This window comes from Zootoca vivipara, chromosome 1, assembly GCF_963506605.1.
Source record: "Zootoca vivipara chromosome 1, rZooViv1.1, whole genome shotgun sequence".
Classification (NCBI taxonomy): domain Eukaryota; kingdom Metazoa; phylum Chordata; class Lepidosauria; order Squamata; family Lacertidae; genus Zootoca; species Zootoca vivipara.
Window position 1 is genome coordinate 71768650 of NC_083276.1, and position 22179 is coordinate 71790828.

The 22179-nt window shown below is 43.3% G+C and overlaps 1 protein-coding gene across 1 annotated transcript; it reads right to left on the reverse strand.

Annotated features, from left to right (window-relative positions):
* Positions 1-476: 476 nt before the first annotated feature.
* TPH1 (tryptophan hydroxylase 1) lies at positions 477-18261 on the reverse strand. Its single transcript, XM_035123378.2, has 11 exons — positions 18094-18261; positions 12350-12487; positions 11016-11199; positions 9261-9361; positions 8757-8824; positions 8107-8303; positions 7650-7785; positions 5616-5742; positions 5012-5107; positions 3678-3811; positions 477-2418 (listed from the first exon to the last, which is right to left on the reverse strand). Exons 1-11 carry the CDS (start codon positions 18217-18219, stop codon positions 2244-2246), a joined length of 1482 nt encoding a protein of 493 aa, XP_034979269.2. The 5' UTR covers positions 18220-18261; the 3' UTR covers positions 477-2243.
* Between the last annotated feature and the right edge of the window lie 3918 nt (positions 18262-22179).

Consider the following 22179-nt stretch of genomic DNA (forward strand, 5'->3'; position numbering starts at 1 on the left):
TGATTGGTCATTAAGGGAACAAAGGAAGTGGGTCTGTGCCAGACAGCCAATGAGTGGGCCCTCTCCCTCAAATCACTGATAGTTAAAAAGTCAAAGGAGAGTTGTGTGATGTGAGCTAGAAGTTAGAAGCAGGGAGAAAAGCTGCAAGCTGGAAAGTGAGAGAGACAAAAGTGATGTTTGATTTCTGTTTGAATTCAATGATGTGGCTATGGGGGAGCCAATGCCCTCTTGGGGTGTTAATGCTGTGAACCCCTCCATTGTAGGCTCATGTATATATGTATAAATAAACCATATTTTACCTCACTCTGAAGGAAACACAAACCCTGGGTAAGCTCCTGGCACTCCTGCAATCTCACACTGCTCAGAGATTTGGGTTGTGTTATAACATTATCCCACTCAAAATTTTATTGCCACCCAGCTTCAAGATTTTTCAAGGCCCCAACTAACAAATAACACAAAGCAGTGTGTTGCTTGAAGTTCATTTTTTAATTTGAAAATAGAAAAAAATGGGAAATATCATTTAGCTAAGCATTCTGACTACTTAACAGTTCTAGCACCACAGTAAATTCACTGAAATTACTAACACAGATGACAAAGTTTACACATCCTAAAAACTGAATATAAATATTTAAATATCTGAAACTATATCTACTTAGATTTTAAGTGAATTCTTGGATCCATCAAGGTCAATTGCAAAACTACAACCGGCTTCAAATATTTTTTTAAAAAAATCCAAGTCTTAGAGTTTAAGGTGCAAATACTCATTTAACAGTACAATGTTTTTCTCTTGCATTACAAACATAACACAGACCCAAAAATGTCTAATAAAAAAGCACAGACATGGCATAATCCAGTTCATTTCAGGAAATGCTACTCTTTGTAGAAGCCCAGAAAATCTGTTCCATTACTTCCAGTTGTTTCAACTGCAATGATTTATTTAAAAAGTTTCAGATTCCTAAAAAACAATTCTAAGTTAAGACAAAAGTAAGGTTTATCTAAATATGAAGGCATATCCAGTTCAGAAGTAATTCCAATGAGCCTCTATCTCTTGACATCTTGAGAATAAATTGGAACAATGAGCACAGGTTCTTCTGTAGCAAGTCATTGTCCCTCCCATATTTCTCCAACTACACCACCCTCTACCTTTTCACATAGTACAAAAACACAGGGGTTTGGGGGTGTAGGTTGGAGTAGGCTATATGATGCATAAGGCCTAAAATACACTTCAAAGCTGGTTTATCCTAATTTGTGCTCATTTTGCTATTCATTTTGCTATAAATTCATCACTGAGTAGTCTCTAGAGCAGGGGTAGCTAGCCTGGGGGCCCCCAAATGTTGCTGGATTGCAGCTTCCCTCATCCTTGGCCACTGGCCATCCTGGAGGGCACTCATCGGAGCCAAATGAGAGTATAATGGGATGAAACGACACTGAATCAGCTTCCTGCCAGAAGGAGATCCCTGTTCTCCAAGTGCAAGTATATCCAGATGCAAGTTTATTGGGAAACCTAATATGAGAAATGGCACGTGCAGAGCAACTCAAGAAATAAATCCCACTGTATTCGCTTGTACTGGATTCCTACATAAGTGTGCATCGAATTATAGTCTTCATCCTTCAGCTGAAATAACTATTGAATCCTTCTTGAAACATGATGGCACATGCTGTACTGGGTTTGAGGCAGGGGTGGGGAAGCTGTGGACCTCCAGGTGTTGCTGGACTCTAGCCCCCATCAGCCCCAGCAGAATGGCCAATGGGATGATGGGAGCTGGAGTCATCCCTGGACTGGATGGCAATAGGTCCTCATTAGATCTTGGTTTCTAGCTCTAGCCATTCTTCAGTAGTAAGTAGAATGAGCCCTCATTGGACTACATGGAACCACTTGCCTATTTCATTGTAACTATTCCTAAGTCCACAAGCAAGTTGCATCTGCTCTCCTTCCAACTTGCTGAGTGCGTGGGTGAGCCATAAAAGAGAAAGGGAGAAATAGTATGCAAATATTGGTATGAATGTTTCCGGGGGGCATAGTTCAAAAACAAAGTATTTCCTCATGATTTAGCCTTTGGTTTTAGGAAAATGGCATCCTACTTTATTCATTCATTCATTCATTCATTCATTCATTCATTGAGTATACCACCCTTCATCCGAAGATCACAGGGCGGTAAAGCACACAAAGAGTATTTCCATGTCTAAAATGGGACCCAATCCATAGGTGCCAAGTGTGGAGTGGTTGATGATCCCTGGAGAGGTTAAATTCCCAGCTGCTTGCCCATCTTGGTCAGGGCATCACTGACAATGTCCAGTTCGTGGCGTAGCTCATTCACCACAGTAGCAATGCTCCTTGTGTCTTTCAGGATCTGAACGCTTTGTGTATACGGGTTGTAATTCACTCCAAAGGGGCGCCTGATTGTCTTTGCAAACTCTCTGTTCAGATGGAAGAAAAGGGGGAGTAAATTTCCAATGAAAGCCCACTTAAACTTTCTCAATGTAGCTGGCAGCCAAGGACCATTCCTTGTATGTGTGTGCTGCAATATCTCAAGTACCGCTATAACTGGTTCATAAAAACCAAAAAGAGAATTGCATTAATTCATCAGAAATGATACTCCAAGGGAAGGGATGTCACCTTCATAGCGGAAAAACTGTTGTCAGATGTGATGCTGAGAATGGCCAGATCCAGGGACAACAGCTCAGGAAAGAAAGGGAAACAAAGAAATGAACTGGGATAAGATAATGGAGCTGCCTGGTGGTAAACCTGCTTCACACAAGCCTCGATGTGACACAACAGCACCATACACTGCTTTTAAGTTCTTGACATACATCTATATATATAAAAATGTGAACTGGGTATGTTCCTTCGTCTCCAATGTTCAACAAAACCGCTTGACCGATTGAGGTGAAATTTTGACACAACATCATATGCGAATGTCCGAAGGCTATAGGAAAGTTTGCTAAGACAGATGGCACACCTGTGCCAGGTAAAACCCCTAAAACCCCGTGTTTCAAAACACACAACTCAGACAAAAATGCATGCTGGGAAAAGAACCAGGTTGCAAACCAGCACCCTCTAGCGGTGGCTACACTGGTACTGCACCTATAAAACCTTCCCTCTCAACAGTACCTCGGCTCCCGTTTACATACTAGGCTGAAGCCTTTATAGACTAGGCCAAATGAAGGTACTGACTTGCCTGGGTGGGGGTTGGGGGGAGGAGGGGACGCGATAGGTCATGGGTTGGGACAGGGTGGGGGGAATCACAATGATAAGCCAGTGGGTGGGGGGAGGGATACATCATGAATCAGCACAGGGTGGGGGGAATCACATGGATGAGCCACAGCAATGCGTGGCAGGGCCAGCTAGTTATCGTATAATTCTTATAACAGCATGGAAATGTATTATTTTACTTCCATGTTGGGGAGAGGGAGGCAAAGCAAGGTGGGGTTTGAGAGATAGTGGCTTGTTTAAGACCACTTAGCAAATCTGCACAGAGGTAAAACTTGATCGGGGCACTTTCAGATTCATGGCTAAGCCTTGAGTCTCTTAGCCACCACACAGAACAGTTTAGCCAAGCTCTTGACCACAAAGGGGTAGTGGTGAAGAATAGCTAAGGTGTGTGTGCCCCCCCCCCTAAAAAAGGTGGCTAAACAAAGACACCTTTCAATCTCCCAGGTGTTCTTAGCAAAATTACCTCATCTTTTCTTTTGCATCTTCAAAGCTTTCAGAAATAAAGTAAACTTCTTGGAATGTTGTAATCATGCATTCTTGCTTGCAGGTGACACTGGGGTCAAAGGGCTTGACTCTGGCATTTCCAGACAGTGCATGCTGGTGGTCAGATGGAATAAAACGACAAAGATTGGGTTTTGCAAATATTTGGGACCTCAAAGGTGACAAGTGTATGGATGTCATGAATTTATGTTCTAAGGAAAATCTTACAGAATTGGCAGGTATACATGAAAGCAGAGTGTCCTTCAGAGACCTGTTCCTAAGCCAGTGATAGGCATAGCTGCCAAGTTTTCCCTTTTCTCACGAGGAAGCCTATTCAGCATAAGGGAAAATCCCTTTAAAAAAGGGATAACTTGGCAGCTATGGTGATAGGCAACCATTTGAACTTGGTGTGTCAAAATTCGCAAAAAAAACTGAGCATAACTCGGGTGAGCATAACTTTATAGCTTAAATAACAAAAATGTATAATTGTAATATATAACTGTATTTAATAAACCAAAAACTAATTAATTAACCAAACCAAACCAAAAAACCCTTATTTATCACAAAGTTCCCAGAGTTGTTGAGCTTTTGGGGGGGAGCTGCTAACCAAAGTTTTGGAGGTTTTTTGGGGGGTGAAAAAGTTGCTTTACTTTTTTGGGGGGTGCCCCAAAGCTGCTGCACTTGGGGGGGGGAAGAGAACAGAAATAAATGACGAATAATACCTTTGCTGGAACTAACACGCAGCACCGACATAGTCTGCCAAAGCGCAAAAGAAACCCAGCACAGAATGGGTTAAAAAATGAACGCTGTTACACCCAATCATAGTCTGCCAAAGCGCCAGAAAAAAACAGCACAGAAAGGGTTAAAAAACCAATCTCTGGCTACCAGCAACAGCCAAGACAAGCTGTAGCAGAGACAAGCTGTAGGAGGAGTGGGAGAACAAATGGGGGGGGGAACCAACAACAGCGTGAATGGGCCGATGGGGCGCGTGCCAGCAGTGAGGGCTCTGCGTTTCACGTCTGACACACGTGTCATAGGTTCGCCATCACTGTCCTAAGCTATATAGTGCTCTCTAGGGCCTAGATCAAAACCTATCACCTTACACTGTGTCTGCAAACTGACTGGAAACCTGTGAAGTGTGTTTTGTTTGTTTCTTAAGACTGGCAAGTTATGTTCTGACCAGTCAGTTCCAGTCAATAATTTGACCATCTTGATAGACGGGTTAATGTGAAAAGCATTCCCTGAATGTAGAAGGTTTTTGAACAATTTGCTTTGAAGACCCATTGACTGTAGTTGGAAGAGACCTTTAAGGCTTACTTTCAGTTCACTGATAGAAGAGAGTAAACCGGCTCCATAGGCTCTTAGCCGGCCTTCTTGCTTACATAAGCCAAATTCTACTGTGAAGAAGTAGCACTGAGGAGAAAAGAAGGCAACACAGTGAGTCTTTGACAGAGATGCAACTTGATAAAACTCAAGCAACAAGTGTTTTCGTGCTCCCTTTCCTAGATGAATAGTAGGCACGAATGTTATTTCTCCTTTAATGTGGAACCCCTTATACCCCTTATACCCTTGACTTGTACCATCATCCATTAATTGCAATTTAAAACACACAGACTTCGGATTCAGAAAACCCCTAAACCCTCAGTTCATCCCTGAGAAATGATGGCACTCAGGAGCCAAGGCCCTTTGTATAGCTGGGAAATGGAATATAATTTCAACACTGTTCAGTATAAAGACAGGTTCTCTAATTTGGCCATGAGAAAAAAAAAGTGGTGAGTTAGAGGCCCTACTATGGGTATCTTCACTGAGTGAGGTGGCAACTACAGAAAGGGCCTCTTCCATGGTGGCACACACAATATGGAATCACTGAGGTAGTACGGTACCTATGGAAATGAGGAGCATGCACATATCCTTTACTTACAGTTGCCAGCTTCTGAACAGCTTCATCAGATGCCCCAAGGGAAGCCAAGCCAATTTCCTGAGAGAATTGGGCAAAACTAGGTTCAGCAAGAAGAGGTACATGGCCCAAAAGCTCATGGCAGGTATCACTGGAAAACAGGAAAAGCAAGCTAATGTTGATCCGGGTAGTTTGTTCCTTACTGTTGATGTGTAAAAGCAAGCTCATCTAATATAATTAGGTAACAACTGTCAAAAATATATAACAATTGGGGAGGAGGAAAACCTCCAAGCATCCCATAGCACAATAGAGAGATCAACACGCTTGGTGGAGCATAAGCACACATGAGCTACATGCCAGGTACACAAAGTGGTTGAGAAACTTGGTAGGCATGTGCAATTACAAGAGCACAGAGAGTGGGGGATTTTACATGGGGCTAACACACATGCATACCCAGCCTGACAATCTCTTCTCTGCGGTGGAAATGATGAGACATGGACATAGCCTATTTGGTGCAGTGGTTAAGAGTGTCAGACTAGGATCTGGGAGATCAGGGTTCAGTTCAGTTCATAACCCACTCAGCAGGGGCGTCTTAGCCATAGAGGCTAGTGGCGTGGGGAACCACGGCGCCAAGTTCTGGAGGGCACTGGAGGGTGCCACGGAAGAGGCAGAGGCCGGACATGGCGCCTTCCCGCATCAGCTCGTCGCCCTCGCCCGCCTCCGCCATGCCGAGCGGCACCCGGAGCCTCCGTCCCGTCGGAGCGTTGCCCGCCCGGAGGGCTGCCTCTTGCCTTTCCCATCTCCCCCTCGGCGAAGGGGCCCTCAGGGCATGGCGGCAGAAGCTGCCGAAGCGCCAAGGCCCACCACGACGCACGCGCACTTCGCCAAACCCTTGCAGCACGTGAGGGCTGCCAGTAGGTGGCTGGCCGCCGAGGGTGAGTCCCGGAGCCTCTGCCTCTTCCCCACTGTAAAAAGGTGAAACGGGGGGGCGGGGGGATCTTTGAATGGGGGGGCGCCGGCGGGATCTTTGAACCACGGCACCAGATATTCTTGAGACGGCCCTGCCACTCAGTTATGAAACTCGACTGATTTTCGGCCAGTCACCATCTGCCAGCCCTTACCTACTTCACAAGATTGTTGTGAGGACAAAATGGGGAAGGGGAAAACTTCATACCCCCAACTTGAGCTCCTGAGAGGAAGGAGGTGGTCACCAATGGAATCATTACTTTATTTATTGAAGTGGCATGGGTACTCTGCATTAGAAGCCTGCATGCCGAGTTTGAACTACTACTTCTTGACAAAAAATGAGAAGATGACATGAAATGGACCTTCCCAAGGAGCGCCTACATTATTGCAAATTGTGTAATGTATGTGAATTGGAGTTGTGGGGATGGCAATAGGTGCAGAAAGTAGGGTTATTGGGCTGGTCAAGCTCATGGAGTAGCAAAAATATGCATGATAATGAAGATGAGAGTGTTAAGAGTGTCAGACTATGCTTAGTAAGTCCAAAATATAGATGAGTCAATTGGTCTGTAGGCACTCAGTCTTATTTAATTCAATATGCTGCAGGTTGATGAAACGGCTAAGATCCTAGGCTCTTAGATTAAGAAGCTCAGAGAAAAGAAATCCTAAACTTATTTTGATTCTTCAGTTGTACTAAAATAAGTGGAAGTAATTCACATTGTGAAAGCTAGGCTTGTGTTAAATACGTTTGACAGCCCTCAGTTACAAGTTCTCTGCTCTCAACACTGTTCCCTGCCCCCACCTCTAATTTACGAGAGCTAACATAAACAAGATTTGATCCACATGTTTGAAAAGGGGAGCATTACTCTGTGTTGATTTGTAAAATGGCCATAAAGTCTAGCTTTAGGCTGCAATTCTATGCCCAGTTACTCAGGAGTGAGCCCCACTGAGCTCAGTAGGACTTACTTCTGAGTAGACAGGAGAAGGATTTCATTGATTGACACCAAGCTTTCAAAATGGGTACACTTTCCTGGAATAAGTATAAATGTACATATTATTCGGAATAAGGATTAAATAATAATAATAGCTGCTTACGGTTCTGGAGTGTAAAGCGGGTCAGAACTGTGTCGAACATACTGAGTGCAGTGGAATACTCTGAAGGCTAAACCCGCCAAGAAATCTCTGGGTGAGAGGTATCCGGCAACTGGGCGGATAGTAAATCCAGTGCGCTCTGCAAAAACCAAGATGATGGCCAATTTAGAAGATAAACATCCAGCCAAGTCCCCTCACCAAACACCCGTGTTGCAGCAGTTCAAACACATGGAGATCTCTAGCATCTTGTTCTTCATCAAAGCCATATTGCAGGGGGAGCCAAGATAAATATCTTTGACTGCAACTCCCATGACCCCCGACCACTGGTGGTGCAGGTTGGGGCTGATGGGAGTTGTAGTCCAACAACATTGGTTGGGCACCACGTTGGCTATGTCTGTCCTATTAAAATGGTAGCATTGCCTCAGCAAAAACATCTGGTCAGATAGACCCTGTGCATTACCTTTTAGAAAACGTGACACATCTTCCAGCTGGGGGATGTTGTCTTCTCTGTACCCACAGTACTTGGCTAGCAAAGGCAGGTTTTTAAGATATTCTCTGCAAGCATGGGTTGGGTAGAGTTTATGCAGTTCTCGGAATACTGTGCCCCAAGTCCTGATCTCCTCCTCGGTGAATTCAACTTTTGGAATTGGGTCACCACTATGACGAGAAGACAGAATCAAGGGTTGGCTTTCAGAAACGTTTGTCAGAAATGAAACATTTGTTTTCAAATAACACTTCGGAGTCCTAGTTTTACCTTCAATTCTGTGTGCATCCTTTGTGTTACAATGTGCAGGAGACACTGGGCTGATCATGGCTTGGGAATTTGGATTGGCCAATAATAACAACATAAATGGTTTTGCCTGGTCTTGCAGGGTCACTGCAATGATTTTGGAGGGAAGTTTTATTTTGCTGTGCTGAACTCTAGCTTGGATTGGCAAAGGAGCTAAGCAAAACTGGCTGACTGGCATACTCTGTGATCCATAATATATTCTCAACGTCCACATTAGTCAATCAGATTATCAATACGCAAGTCTCCAAGGCTTTGTCCCTGGCCCTGAAAGGTTCCTGCCCCATCTTTAGCAAGAGGATTTAACAAAGATTGACACATACTGTTTGTAGTTCATGGCCAGGTCTGCAAAATACTTCCGTCTCTTGCGATAAACATTGTCTTTGAAACCCTAAAAGTGAAGCAAAAAAATTAAGCCCCGTCAGTCTTTGTGATTCATGTTGAGTTGCAGCCACGGTGGCCAGAATGAGTACTGCAGTCAAACTTAATACATAACAATTACTGTAACATGCTTCTACTCCTACCCACCACCCACCCACCCAAATTGAGGGAAAATTTATCTTCATTCTGCATGCTTCTTGACTATTGCTATTTTCGGGTGGGATTCAATTACATACTGTCAAATTCAGGTTGTACAATTATAGCTCAGTATTATCATGTTTGACATGTTAGTATGTTAGTATGTTTATTGTGCATCAAACTCTGATATTGGAATACAAGTCTAAAGTATCAGATATCCAGATATTCAAAGTACGGAAAGTGTTTTGAGGAGCTCTTTAAAGGCAACAGAAATATTGTGAGAGAAATGCCAATATGAATCTACTCACTGGATGGTCTGCATCCAGATCAGAACCATACATAAGAACACGATTTGCACATTTATCCAAATCCGAGATCTTCTTAGGGAACCAGGGGATATTTTCCATATCTAGGGAATGAATAAAACCCATATAGCTATTAATAAAATTCTACGGAATGTATAAAACCCACATAGCTATTAATAAAATTAAGCTTTCTACGAAAAGGAAACTGTTCTTATGGCCGGCTATGACAGCTAGAAAATGAAATCTAGTTTCTGAGGAATTAATGTCAAGAGGAGAAGAGAACATCTTCCTATCTGACCTTCGCACAACATTGAGCACTTCCTCCTGTGGTAGATATGGTAAAAGGAACAATGATACTAAAAACAGGGGAAGAAAGTAAGTTTAGCTCTTATTGCTTGCATCATGGATTCAGTTTAGCTGTTGCTCTCACACCTTCAACCCTCTGCTGCCGAATAAGGCAAAAAGGGGGAAGCTGAGGTGTTGCTTACAAGAAAAGGATTTAAATCTCAAGACTGTGGAAACTGTGGCCTTCCAGGTGCTGTTGGACTCCAATTCCCATCAGCCCCAGCCGGCATGGCCAATCCTCAGGGAGTTGTAGTTCAAAAACGAAAACGTTTTAAAGGAGAACAAACCAAAGTCACAAGTTCCGAATGTAAACCCAAATAACCAGAAACCCCACATATTGGGGGAGACCCAGGAAAAAGAAGCAGATTTCTTTGGTTTGCTCACTACATAATTTTGCAGGCCCTGTATTGAGAAACGGATATTGTTCTACTGCATTATGGCCATTTGTACTGCCGCAAGTGCTGGAGACAAAAAGAAAGTGAAATAGTACTCAGAATTGCATAGGTCACAGAATGGACCTACAGCTCCTCTGGCCCAGCTCGCTTTTCCTAAGGCAGGGTCCTCCATTCCTGAAACCTCCATTCATCAAACCATATCTGACTTCTACGGAAGGTCTTGAATCCCCATTAGTATGATGGCTCAAGTAAGTAAGGTAATGCACAGGCTACAGGACACAGGCAGAAAACATTTGAAAGCAATAGAAAATTTGTGATAGGGTCAACTTCATTTCTAAATATAGAGCAGGATTAAGCTAATGAGCCCTGCGCAAGAACTTCCACTTGTGCAATAAGGCTTTCTGTCTCTCTTCCCTTTATGCCTTCAAGATTGGCTCAGGAGGGAGTTTTGGGAGAACCCCCATAACATAACAGCAGGTGGGGGGTTATTCCATCTGGAAAGCCAAAAGAATTACCCTGATGGAATGATTGCCTTAGCATGCCATCAAATTCCTCCTATGGTGATCAAACGGACCCTAGTTGTGAATCAAGCCCCATGCACTTAGGTTGAAACTCCTAACCACATGGGAAGCCCAATCCTATGCCAAATTAGAGGTACTGGTATCTATGACAAATTGGGGATGTCTATTTTTTCATGGGATCACAGCCTTATGAGATGGAATTTATATTTAAAATCATGCTGCTCCCTTCCTAAGCACAGGTTCACTTTGCCCAGCATTCCCATATCCAACCAATGTCTGTATCTTTCTTTTTAAACCTCTCATAGTAGAAGGAAATCTGTTTTAAATTCCTGTAAACCATCCTTTGAAAGTGCATTAGATGAAAAGAAAAAAGGAGAAGCCTCTCTAAAGAAAAAAAACCAAGACATTGTTTTTAAAATCTAGTACCACAAACACTGGCATGTGATCACACTTTTAAAGGGCGTGCACTTCTAATAAATCATTATTTTCTTCCTTACCATCTTCCTGTACGAGGAAATTGTCTGTCTGGTTCACGGATACCACATTGGCATGGGATTTCAAGAGATGGAAGATCTCCTCAAGCTGTTCCCTGTTACTGTCACAATCTACAAAGATCTCAAACTCTGAATTTCGTCTCCTGGATTTTCGAGATTCTATGTGCACCAGGTTCACATGTTTTTCCTGATGGATAAGAAAGACATTTTTTTTCATTGGTCAATAGCACCTGAGGACCAAAATCTCTGCTAGTCACCCCTTCCTCTGATATAGCTCATCACACATACTAATTAACACAAAATAATCTACACTTTGAATACACTCCCCGCCATAGTGAAAAACCTTCTGATAATACTTCTCATTTTCAGCATGATAATTCACGTATAAAGACAAAGAGTAAAGTAAGAGAATGTATGCATTAGCCCAGGCATCCCCAACCTGCGGTCCTCCAGATGTTTTTGCCTACAACTCCCATGATCCCTAGCTAACAGGACCAGTGGTCAGGGATGATGGGAATTGTAGTCCAAAACATCTGGAGGGCCGAAGGTTGGGTGTGCCTGCATTAGCCTCAAGCTTGTGCAGGGCACCAATCATATCTCCTTCCCTTTTGTGTACCAGAGTAGGAGAAATGAAGCACCCACTTCTGGCTTAAATCCACAGTTGCCCATGTGTACTTCAGGAGGGCAGAGAACAAGGCCAGTGAGGGATCCAGTCTACAGAGAGACCTGGAGAGCTACATTTGCCCCAGGTCCCACCCCTCCTCTAGAAAGTGCATAGGCACAGTTTCTTTACTTTCCGCCAGAGAAGTGGTTGATTGACTTCAACCTTAAATTACCCATCATATACTGTACTGATAAGCAGTGCACTATTTAGTAAGAAGATGCCACAAAAGTGACCGTTCTAATGCCTTCTTTACACATCATGTGTAATAGGGACACTTGGAATAACAGTTAAAGCATCTCTCCCAGGGAGGAGGGAACCTACAACTTGCCCCCTTGACACATTACCCTGGAAATGTGGAATCAGCACTTCCACATAATGTGCAAATCTGCCCTGAGCAAGTTACAAATTTCCAGAGGTGTCTGAAACGCAAAACAAACAAATAAATTCTTCTCCAGTACCCTTAAGGTTCAGTCCTTCAGATCAGATTCTGGGATTATATCTCATCCTCCATTTGGAGTGCACAGTTGTATGGTTTTACTATTTGAGGTTTAGCATTTGTTTGTTTATAAAATCTAAAATCTTAACACAGTAGCAAAACTCATCATGCCTTTACCGAGGTTGTTGCTATCTTTACTCTGTGCCAGCTGTACACAAGAGGGACTGGACTGCTTACCTGAAAGAGCTTTAGGGCTTTCACAAGCCCTCCAACTTCGTTTTTTAAAGAAAAAATGACGGCAGCTCTCCCCCTTTCAGATACATTGTCTTCATTCACTTTGTTGTCATCATTCATCGTGTAGTTGGACTTGTGGATCTAAAAATGATGCAGATGGCAAGCAGAGTTAAGTAAGTCAAAGTTTCAAAACAAACCCTTTTTTTTGGTTCAAAGCTGTCTCCCTTAGGCTGGAGAATGGGGTGCCATGAAAGGCAGTAAATTCTTTATTTAATGTATTGATATTATATTTTAACTGCCAGGGAGGAGAAGAGGTGTTTGTGTGATTTTCTGCCTCAGGTGCTAAAAAATTACATGGCTAGCTTTGGCTAGTCCTTTAACATGGTGGGATGAGAGGACACCATTTGCTGTTGCACCCCAGGAATGGACTGGCCTTCTTAGTAGGTGATAAAGCTTATATCCATGCTGAGAAGAGCTCCATTTGTTGATATCTACAGAGCAAGCTACTTTCAAAGGCAGGCTGTGCTGTTTTTTCCCTGCCCGGTCATTCGGCAACCCTAGCTATTGCTTTGTTTCAACTATACCAGGCATGTCCAACAGGTAGATCATTATCTACCGGTAGATCACTGGACGCCTGCGGTAGATCACTGGTAGATCATTGGCTCCCCCCAAAGAAGCTGAACAACTGTGGCTCCCCTTAAAAAAGTTCAACGTTTTACCTCCTCCCTGGAAAAAACTCAACAACTTTGACCTGAACCCCCCAAAATGGGGTAGATCACTGCCAGTTTTTAACTCTGTGAGTAGATCGCAGTCTCTTGGGAGTTGGCCACCCCTGAACTACCGATATACTAACAACAAGTCTGCATAGCAGCCTCCGGCCGCTGTGGTTTCAATGCTGTAGTGAAGAACTGAAAGCACAGGAAGTGGCCGTTAAAATAGAAAACACCTTTTTCCCAAGCTACAGACATCCTCTCACCCCTGCCAAGAGTGGAAAGCGAGCCCTACAGACTGTGCAGGCCACAAACACTCGTAGAGGCAAGTAGAAGACCAGCATGTCTTAAATCACCTTGTCCCTGTATGCCCTGAAGGAAAAACTTGTGTTTCATGAGTACATCTAATAGTTGAAATAAACACAAGGTTTGTGTACCTTGAGCCAGTGATGGGGGACCTGCAGCCCTCCAGGTATTGCTGGACTCCAACTCCCATCAGTCCCAGCCAGTTTGGCCAATAGTCAGTGGTGATGGGGGTTGTAGTCCCATGACATCTGGAGAACCACAAGTTCCCCACCTCAAAGCAATTCTGTACCTGGGAATTCAAAACAATTCTGTACCTGATTATATGAAGAGAGAGAGAAGAGGTGACAAGCTGTCTTTCTTAACCAGCATTAAATACCCAGTATACCTATGTCTCCACCCCAATCGTTCTGCCCAGCGCCGAGGGCCTTCTGGCAGCTTCCTCACCGCGAGAAGTGAGGTTACAGGAAACCAGGCAGAGGGCCTTCTCGGTAGTGTTGCCCACCCTGTGGAATGGCCTCCCATCAGATGTCAAGGAAATAAACAACTATCTGACTTTTAGAAGACATCTGAAGGCAGCCCTGTTTAGGGAAGTTTTTAACGTTTGATGTTTTATCGTGTTTTTAATATTCTGTTGGGAGCAGCCCAGGGTGGCTAGGGAAACCCAGCCAGATGGGTGGGGTATAAATAACTTATTATTATTATTATTATTATTATTATTATTATTATTATTATTATTATTTGAAATATCACTAAGGGCTAGTTCCCACAGTGCACTTCCTTCTCACATTAGCAGGCCTGACCTCCCAAGCTACATTACAGTGCTATGTGTATTCCATCACCTCCATTGAGAAATGTCACATCTAAGTTCTTGCCTAGAACTGGCCATCTTTAAATACTGGTTTTTAAAATAACAATAAAATGAAAGAAGATTTCTTACTCATTGTTTCGGAAATGAGCTTGGAAACATCTGAAAGCCCCAAAGCCAGAGAAGTAGCCGACAGTGGACCTCCAGCATTCAGTAGGCAAAATTTAATTGCTTCAACATGCAGAAATCGGATTCTGTTTGCACAGAAATGTGAGTGTTTTGAATGTGGAGTTGCTGAAAGGCATCTATGAGGTGGGATGAACCACTGTGTTAAACTTCCCACAGACCTCCTGTGGGCAACAGTGAGAACAGGATGCAGGACTAAATTGGTCTGATCCAGCAGAGCTCTTCTTATGCACCCTACTAAAGCCGTACTGAGTGACAATGACATTCTCTAAGAATCTTATCCACTTATGGTGGCACAACTTTACACCAAGCCTAATACTCTTGAAGAAGAACTAAACAGGTCCCTTTGTTCCAGCTGCACCTACACCACTAATTCATTAAATTTCCAAACTGCCCTTCCACAGATAAGATGCCACAAGGAAGAGCCACGTGGCAGCTTAAAGACTATATGCTTTATTGTGGTAGAAATCCATAATAGCTTATGCTCCAAGCAAAAATTAGATCTAAGCCTCACGTCCGTGGATGAAAACATTCTTAAGTCTCCTATTAAACTTTTTTCAGGTGGCAGAGAATCTGCTTATAAGCGTTCATGTGACTCTTTTTCAGGACATCTGATGCTTCTTGATATATATTTTTTAATTTATATACAGTATCTAAATTTATTTATTTGGTTTTTCAGATTAAAATTTTACAGTCCCATATCCAACGTGCAACATAGAAACGGGATTCCAGAGGATCTCCTGAACGTCCCTCCTACCCTTTGTGGGTCCTATTGTTAATTATTTCCTCCTGCGTCTTTTATAATAATCCAAATCTTTTACCTCTCCATTGTGTCCAAAATTCACCATTAAACTACAAGTGTAATTCTGATCCTACTAACAGTTTTAACTTTTTGCAATGGTTTTTATGACCTTTTTGTCTGATGCTGCTCAATAAATGCTTAGCTAGCTCTGGGTAGGTCCAGAAAAGTATGGCTTTATGCTCAGGAAGGAAGGAAATAGTCAATATGGATTAGTTTTTATAATTCTGAAGCAACCCTGCTTACATCATGTTTAGTACAACCTACTTGGGTCTAAAATCAGTAGCAAACCTCCCCTTAGGGTTAAATTTATTGTTTATTTATTTGTTGCATTTAAATACCATCTTTTTCTCTAAAGAGAAAACATTGGTTTTCCCCCTCCTCATTTAATCCCCACAACAACCCTGTGAGGTAGGTTAGGCTAAGAGGCAGTTTACTAGCCCAACGTCACCCTGTGAACTTCATGACCAAGTGGAGATTGAACCCTGGTCTTGGGTTTGCCTATCTTGATAGCTAGCCAGCATAGGGTTGATTGGTTCCAACCAAGCTGCCAACAGAAAACTCACTCATTAGAAGAACAGGCTTAGTTTGCTTATGCAGACTTGCCTCTCACCTAATCTGCTCCAGATCTCAAGAAGAGGATCTTCAAACTGCTGACATCAATGGCAGGTTCAGCAAAGGTAAATCTCCTCTTACCTTCTAAGCTAGTTTTCACGGCGCTGTCTCCTGCAAGACCCCCAGGGCACTGCTTAGCAGCCTCAGTTCGCCATGTACTCCTCGACCACTAGCTGTTGGTGGCTATTAATATGGCTCTTATAGTTTGCAAAGCTCTCTGTTACATGGGTGGTTTTTTAACATCTTTGAATGCTTTGAATGATTGGAGTGATGGGGTACAGATATATTAAATTCAGTAGCAGCAACTGGAAGCCTGTGGCCCAAATTTGGTTCCTATAAATCAGCTGTCTGGCACCAGCAAATGTAAGGTGGGGAAAGTGGCATTTGTAGTAAAATAACTTGCTGACAGTCTCCTCTAGAGGGGCTGTTCTTCCACCATTCACTCCTGTCTCCAACTAGCCCTCTGGGGAAGCCAATTGCTGACCAATATAATATATATTTATATATTCTAATACCTTAGATGGGGTAGCAGGACTGGGTAAAATGGTGATGATATAGCACAGCTGGATAGATAGCAAAACACAGTCAAGGGGAATAGGGGAAAGTGAGATCATCCTTATGAAGACAGACTTAAACCATTGGGAAGGTTAACTCAGATGACTTAGATGATGGGCTTATATTATAATATGATTAGCAAAGTCGGGAGATTAGAAAGGGAGAGATTATTCACACCTGCATGCAAAACAAACTATCAAGTCATCATTGGTAGGCAGTGGATTAAAGATGGTAAGCCAAAGGAAGGACTCCGTCACAAAACACACGGCTCATGTACAGAACATCTTGTCACTAGAAGCCACAACGGCCACCAGCGTCAATCACTTTTTAAAGGTTTCATTGTTAACACTGAGGACTGGTCTATCAGTGGCTGCAAGCTATGTGAGTCCCCCAAAAGTGCAGCCTCCAGAAATAGCATCTTCATCACCATATGCTGAAGGGTAACATCAGGTGATGAGCACAGCACACATGCCTTGCTCATGCCTCTCCCTATTTTTTTTGTAGACAGAATGAAGAAGTTCAAAGGCACTTGTATGTCATTTAGCGCTTACTAAAGACAGGGGCTAGCCGAAAGGGGTCTAGGATAGGGAAATGAGCATTGGCAAAGAGGAAGATAAATAAGATGCACGTAAGACATTGGATGGAATCTGAGTGCAACATCATGCTCAGTCTGCGGATCCCTTTTTAACACTCTCTGATGCAAGGGTGTCCATCTGCACTACCCTGCAAATATTCAGGGTATTTCTCACACTGAGATATTCCTCAGTATGTCATGACCTCTTGTACACCAGATGGACAAGGTGGACACCCCAAAGTACACACAGGCAGGGAATCTCTTACTCCCTGGAAGTCCACAAGGCTATTCAGAAGAAGAATGGGTGCCCACTTTTTCTCAGTTCCATGGCTACAGTGCCTTCCTGAGATGCTGGTGCCCTTCATTAGATTAATGCCCCAAAATTATCCAGATTATATTATCAATTGTGGTAGGACAATTGGGCAGTGAGTTTTCAAATTGCAGAGCTGAAACGGAAACTTGCCCAGCTTAATCCTCATTTAGTCATTTGAAGGACTGTGTGCTTTTTAGCCATTGTGACAGTTGCCAGTCCCAGCTAAGGAGGAGCACTTGCTCTTCATTCTCCACAAAGTCTCCCTGTGTGCTGCTAGCTTAGATCCGTTAGCTGACCTGTCTGAGGGTGTTTAAACAAGTGATGCTGTAAAATGAACCTTTCAGTCTGGAATTGCATCACTTGTTACTGGGACAGCCAGTGGGAGAGCTGGCTGAATTTGCTGCAGAATATGCACTAAGCAATAGCATATACCTAGCATTTTGCATAAATTGGAGTTAATTTGAATATATTGTGCAACATTGTGAAGCAGGTTTCGATTCTTCCACTCCTAAAAAGGAGGTGTCATTTCATGTGGAGGTTTTAAGTCCCGAAGTACTTGATGTACTTTTACTACGGTATCTTTATAATATAAAGCCACACACGAACGATGTTCTCCCAGCAGCTCAAAAACTTTTTGCAGTACAATGTGCTAAAATATCATCGCTCATATATTTAAAAATGCAGCTGCGATCTGACTACGAGACGATTCTTCTTCAAACAGACACAAACTCATTAAAAGCAAAGCAAAACAAAAAAAGTCACCGTGGCTCTCTCTCTGCATGGCCATGTAGTAGACCAACCACGGGAGATCTCCTGGATCAGGAAGGAATCTAGAAGAAGTGGAATGAAAGTCAAGAAGCGCCTCGCCTGCTGCGCACACCTACCTCGTTGAGGATGGCCAAAGAGGAGAGGTTGCCTACCACGTTGTTGAGCTGATTCTCGCCGAAGCTGGTGTTCATGGAGTCGAAGGATCGCCCCCTCCTGGGAACCTCCATTCTGCTGGTGTACATGCTGTGACGCCGCTGGCAGAGCTGGCTGCAGTCGGTGGCTCTGTGGCTGCTCGGCTGTGCGCGCCTCCTGGGGCTTGGCTATTTATGGGCAGGAGGAGGGTGGAGGGTCCCAGGAAGAGACACGCCTAATCTCTAGCAAGGAGGGGGGGTGCGGGAAGAGAAGAGCCCCTCCCCACCCCCACGCTTCACGTGGATGCAGAGCAGCAGGGCCAGCAGGCATCGGGAGGTAGAGACAATAGCCTTCGTCTTTGTAATGGTTTTGTATGCTCCGGAGCATTCAAAGCAGGCTCCGGGGCGCACACTCAAATTCGACACTCTGCATAGCAGTATTCAGTTTCAGGCAGTGCCGGTGTCGGGCTATTTTGCACCCTAGCAGGGCCGGATTTAGGTTTGATGAGGCCCTAAGCTACTGAAGGTAATGGGGGCCCTTTATATGCCCAGCTGTTCTTTGTGTTGAATATACTTTATGGACCTAATAGGTATCTAAAGCCATTTTGGCTTCATTGTTTGAACATGCTTCTGTGTCTTAGCCTAGGAAAATACACCCAATGAAATGGAACACAACTGGCCCTTGAGCAAAATCGATATCCTCTCCCCCAGCAGGATTCAGAGGTACAAAAGCTCTTTGAAAATAGTGACGTTATCTGGAGTGGAATGTACCAATACATGTATGATGTGTTCTGTATGCATGAGTAATTTTTTGAGGTTGGAAACCTTGGACATGTGTGACTCTCTTTTCCTTTTTACCGCCTCCCCACTTGTAAATATGGACTGAGACCTGCCCCTTCCCCAAACCCTGCTTTAAAGGGGAGCTCATTTCTGCCACTAAAACTCAAAAGGTAGCCATTATTTCACTCATATTAACAGCAATCCTATGAAGGAAGGCATTTATCCTATGATTTTTGTCAAGTAGGGGGGGAAATAGGCTTGGGGATAACAATGAAGGGCGCTTGCACAAAATGTTGCAGCATAAAGTGCTTCAGTTCAGGGTTCCAGTCATCCCATTCCACCCATGTTCTCCCCCACTCGCAAATCCCTCAGCCTTGGTTGGGCTGCTTTGGATTTGCTTTTTCCATGTTGGTTTTACAGGATTTTTGGTGGGATGGATACACTTGTCTCAAGTCTCAGCTACATTCAGTTCTTTAATTTCCCCATTACTATCCATTACATTTCAAAACAGCATCTGAGTGTGAACCAGGAAGTGACTTATCCAGAGAATGAGATGCTTCTTTCTGCACTATATACATACATATTTCTCTGTCCTCCCATTTCAGCCCTTCCAATCTATTTCTCTGCCTCCTCTCAACACTCCATTTTTAAAAACATTAAGCAGTTAGTTCATGCTTTTAAATAAATAAAAGAAATGGAAGATGACAGTGGTTTCTATGGATTGCAGTTTAAAAAAACCCACCTCTGCAGTGCTTGCCAGAGCACCAGAGCAAAGAATCTGTAGTTTGTGCCATGATGGATCCAGTAGTTTGTGCTGGATCTCTTATTTGTACCTAGAAGCAGACGTGATCTGTGATTAGATGGTGGATTAGGAGAATACCCATGTAGAAATCATGCAAATACGAGTGGCTCCATTTATACGGCAGCCATTTTTTGGATGGACATCCACAATGCTTCATCAGAATTCCAGTGTGTGCACAGACCCCAAAAGGTCCTGTGACAGAAACAGCACCGTCTGAGAGTGAAATCTCGGGGTAAGGAAATGGTGTTTTGCTTGGTTATGAAACGCTGCTGTACTTAATACTCTTTTGATCCTCTTCATAGGCTAGGGCATTGTAGCTATTCCATCTGTGGTGCTGAAAAGACAACATGACTTCAGCTCTTTCTAATCTAAAGGTATATTATGAACACGGAGGAGCTGTTCTTCTTTTGGTTCTGAATGTGATTCTCAGCTCTTGCTAGTTGCTACCAATATAATCAGTGCTGCTGTTCAAACTTTAGTTTACATATTATGAGGTAACTGTGTTGATAACATGGGGTAATAAATTTGTGGAAAATGATATTATCACTAGATGTATCATGTGCATGCAAGTCATTACCATGGATTCCTGTTCTCACGTACTTTGCTTGCTTTTCTTTACATATTAATTTTGCTTGCCTTCCCTATAAACACGCTCTTGTCAGCATCAAGGAAACAGAGTTTGGTCAAATCTCATGTTTGCTCTTTGATATGAAAATGAACTGCAAACTCATTACACATTACGACAAATAATAGTAATGCAAAGGGCCCCATCCTACTGCACAGAGCAATTTCTTTGCAGCTGCTTTCACTCTGTGGTGGCTTGGCTAGTTGGAGTAGTGCAGGGGTAGCCAACCTGGAGCCCTCTGGATGTTGTTGTGCTACGACTTTTATCAGCTTCAGCTATCATGGCCGATGATCAGGGATGATGGGAGCTGTAGTCCAACAGCATCTGGAGAGTATCACACTGGCCACAGCTGGTATAGGGTGTGGGATATTTTATGTTTATTTAATTGCCTTTATATCCCACTATTCTTCCATCACACAACCCAAGGTGGTGGACACTAGGCTCCCAAGGGGTCACCAATCCAGACACTGACAAGACCTGGACCTGCTTAGCTTGTGCCTTCAAACCTCTCCACCTTGCCTCATTCATCCAATGCCTTGCGATTGACACCTTTAAAAGTATTTGCCATTAGAAATCCCAAATTAAGCCCAGTCTATCTCCCTGCTTATTTAACTTATATGCAGAATTCATCATGCGAAAGGCTGGACTAGATGAATCCCAAGCCGGAATTAAGATTGCCGGAAGAAATATCAACAACGTCAGATATGCAGATGACACAACCTTGATGGCAGAAAGTGAGGAGGAATTAAAGAACCTTTTAATGAGGGTGAAAGAGGAGAGCGCAAAATATGGTCTGAAGCTCAACATCAAAAAAACCAAGATCATGGCCACTGGTCCCATCACCTCCTGGCAAATAGAAGGGGAAGAAATGGAGGCAGTGAGAGATTTTACTTTCTTGGGCTCCTTGATCACTGCAGATGGTGACAGCAGTCACGAAATTAAAAGACGCCTGCTTCTTGGGAGAAAAGCAATGACAAACCTAGACAGCATCTTAAAAAGCAGAGACATCACCTTGCCGACAAAGGTCTGTATAGTTAAAGCTATGGTTTTCCCAGTAGTGATGTATGGAAGTGAGAGCTGGACCATAAAGAAGGCTGATCGTCGAAGAATTGATGCTTTTGAATTATGGTGCTGGAGGAGACTCTTGAGAGTCCTATGGACTGCAAGAAGACTCCCTGGAAAAGACCCTGATGTTGGGAAAGATTGAGGGCACAAGGAGAAGGGGACGACAGAGGATGAGATGGTTGGACAGTGTTCTCGAAGCTACCAACATGAGTCTGACCAAACTGTGGGAGACAGTGGAAGTCAGGAGTGCCTGGTGTGCTCTGGTCCATGGGGTCACGAAGAGTCGGACACGACTAAGCGACTAAACTAAACTTTATGCAACTATAAAATGATTTTTAATAAGATCAAAAGCGACAAGAATATATATTTTATTATCAATACAGGACAAACACATTCTTCTGAAGCAAAGAGATCTGTGTCCCTGGCATGCTTAACCTAATTCATAGGTCCATTTGAGGAACAATCAGGTGTTAAAAATACAGCATGGGAGAACTTCCTGAATGGTAGGTGCCTCACAGCAATTCTAATTCACATCAGTTACTACATGGGCAGAAAAAGAGCTGCTGGTGTTTACTCTGTCAGCGAAAAGGATGGAGTTTGACCCTATGAATGCCTTTTCCATTTGACCAACAGTTGTGTTGGAAACATAAAGCCTACCCTTTGTGCTTCTACCAGGAGTGTGTGTGTTTTTCTACCAAGACAGTGGCATTTGTTGTCAAGACACTCTCTGTTTCACTAAATTACTGAAAAATCATATATCACACACACACACAAAACACTTTCCCAGACATTACCTAAG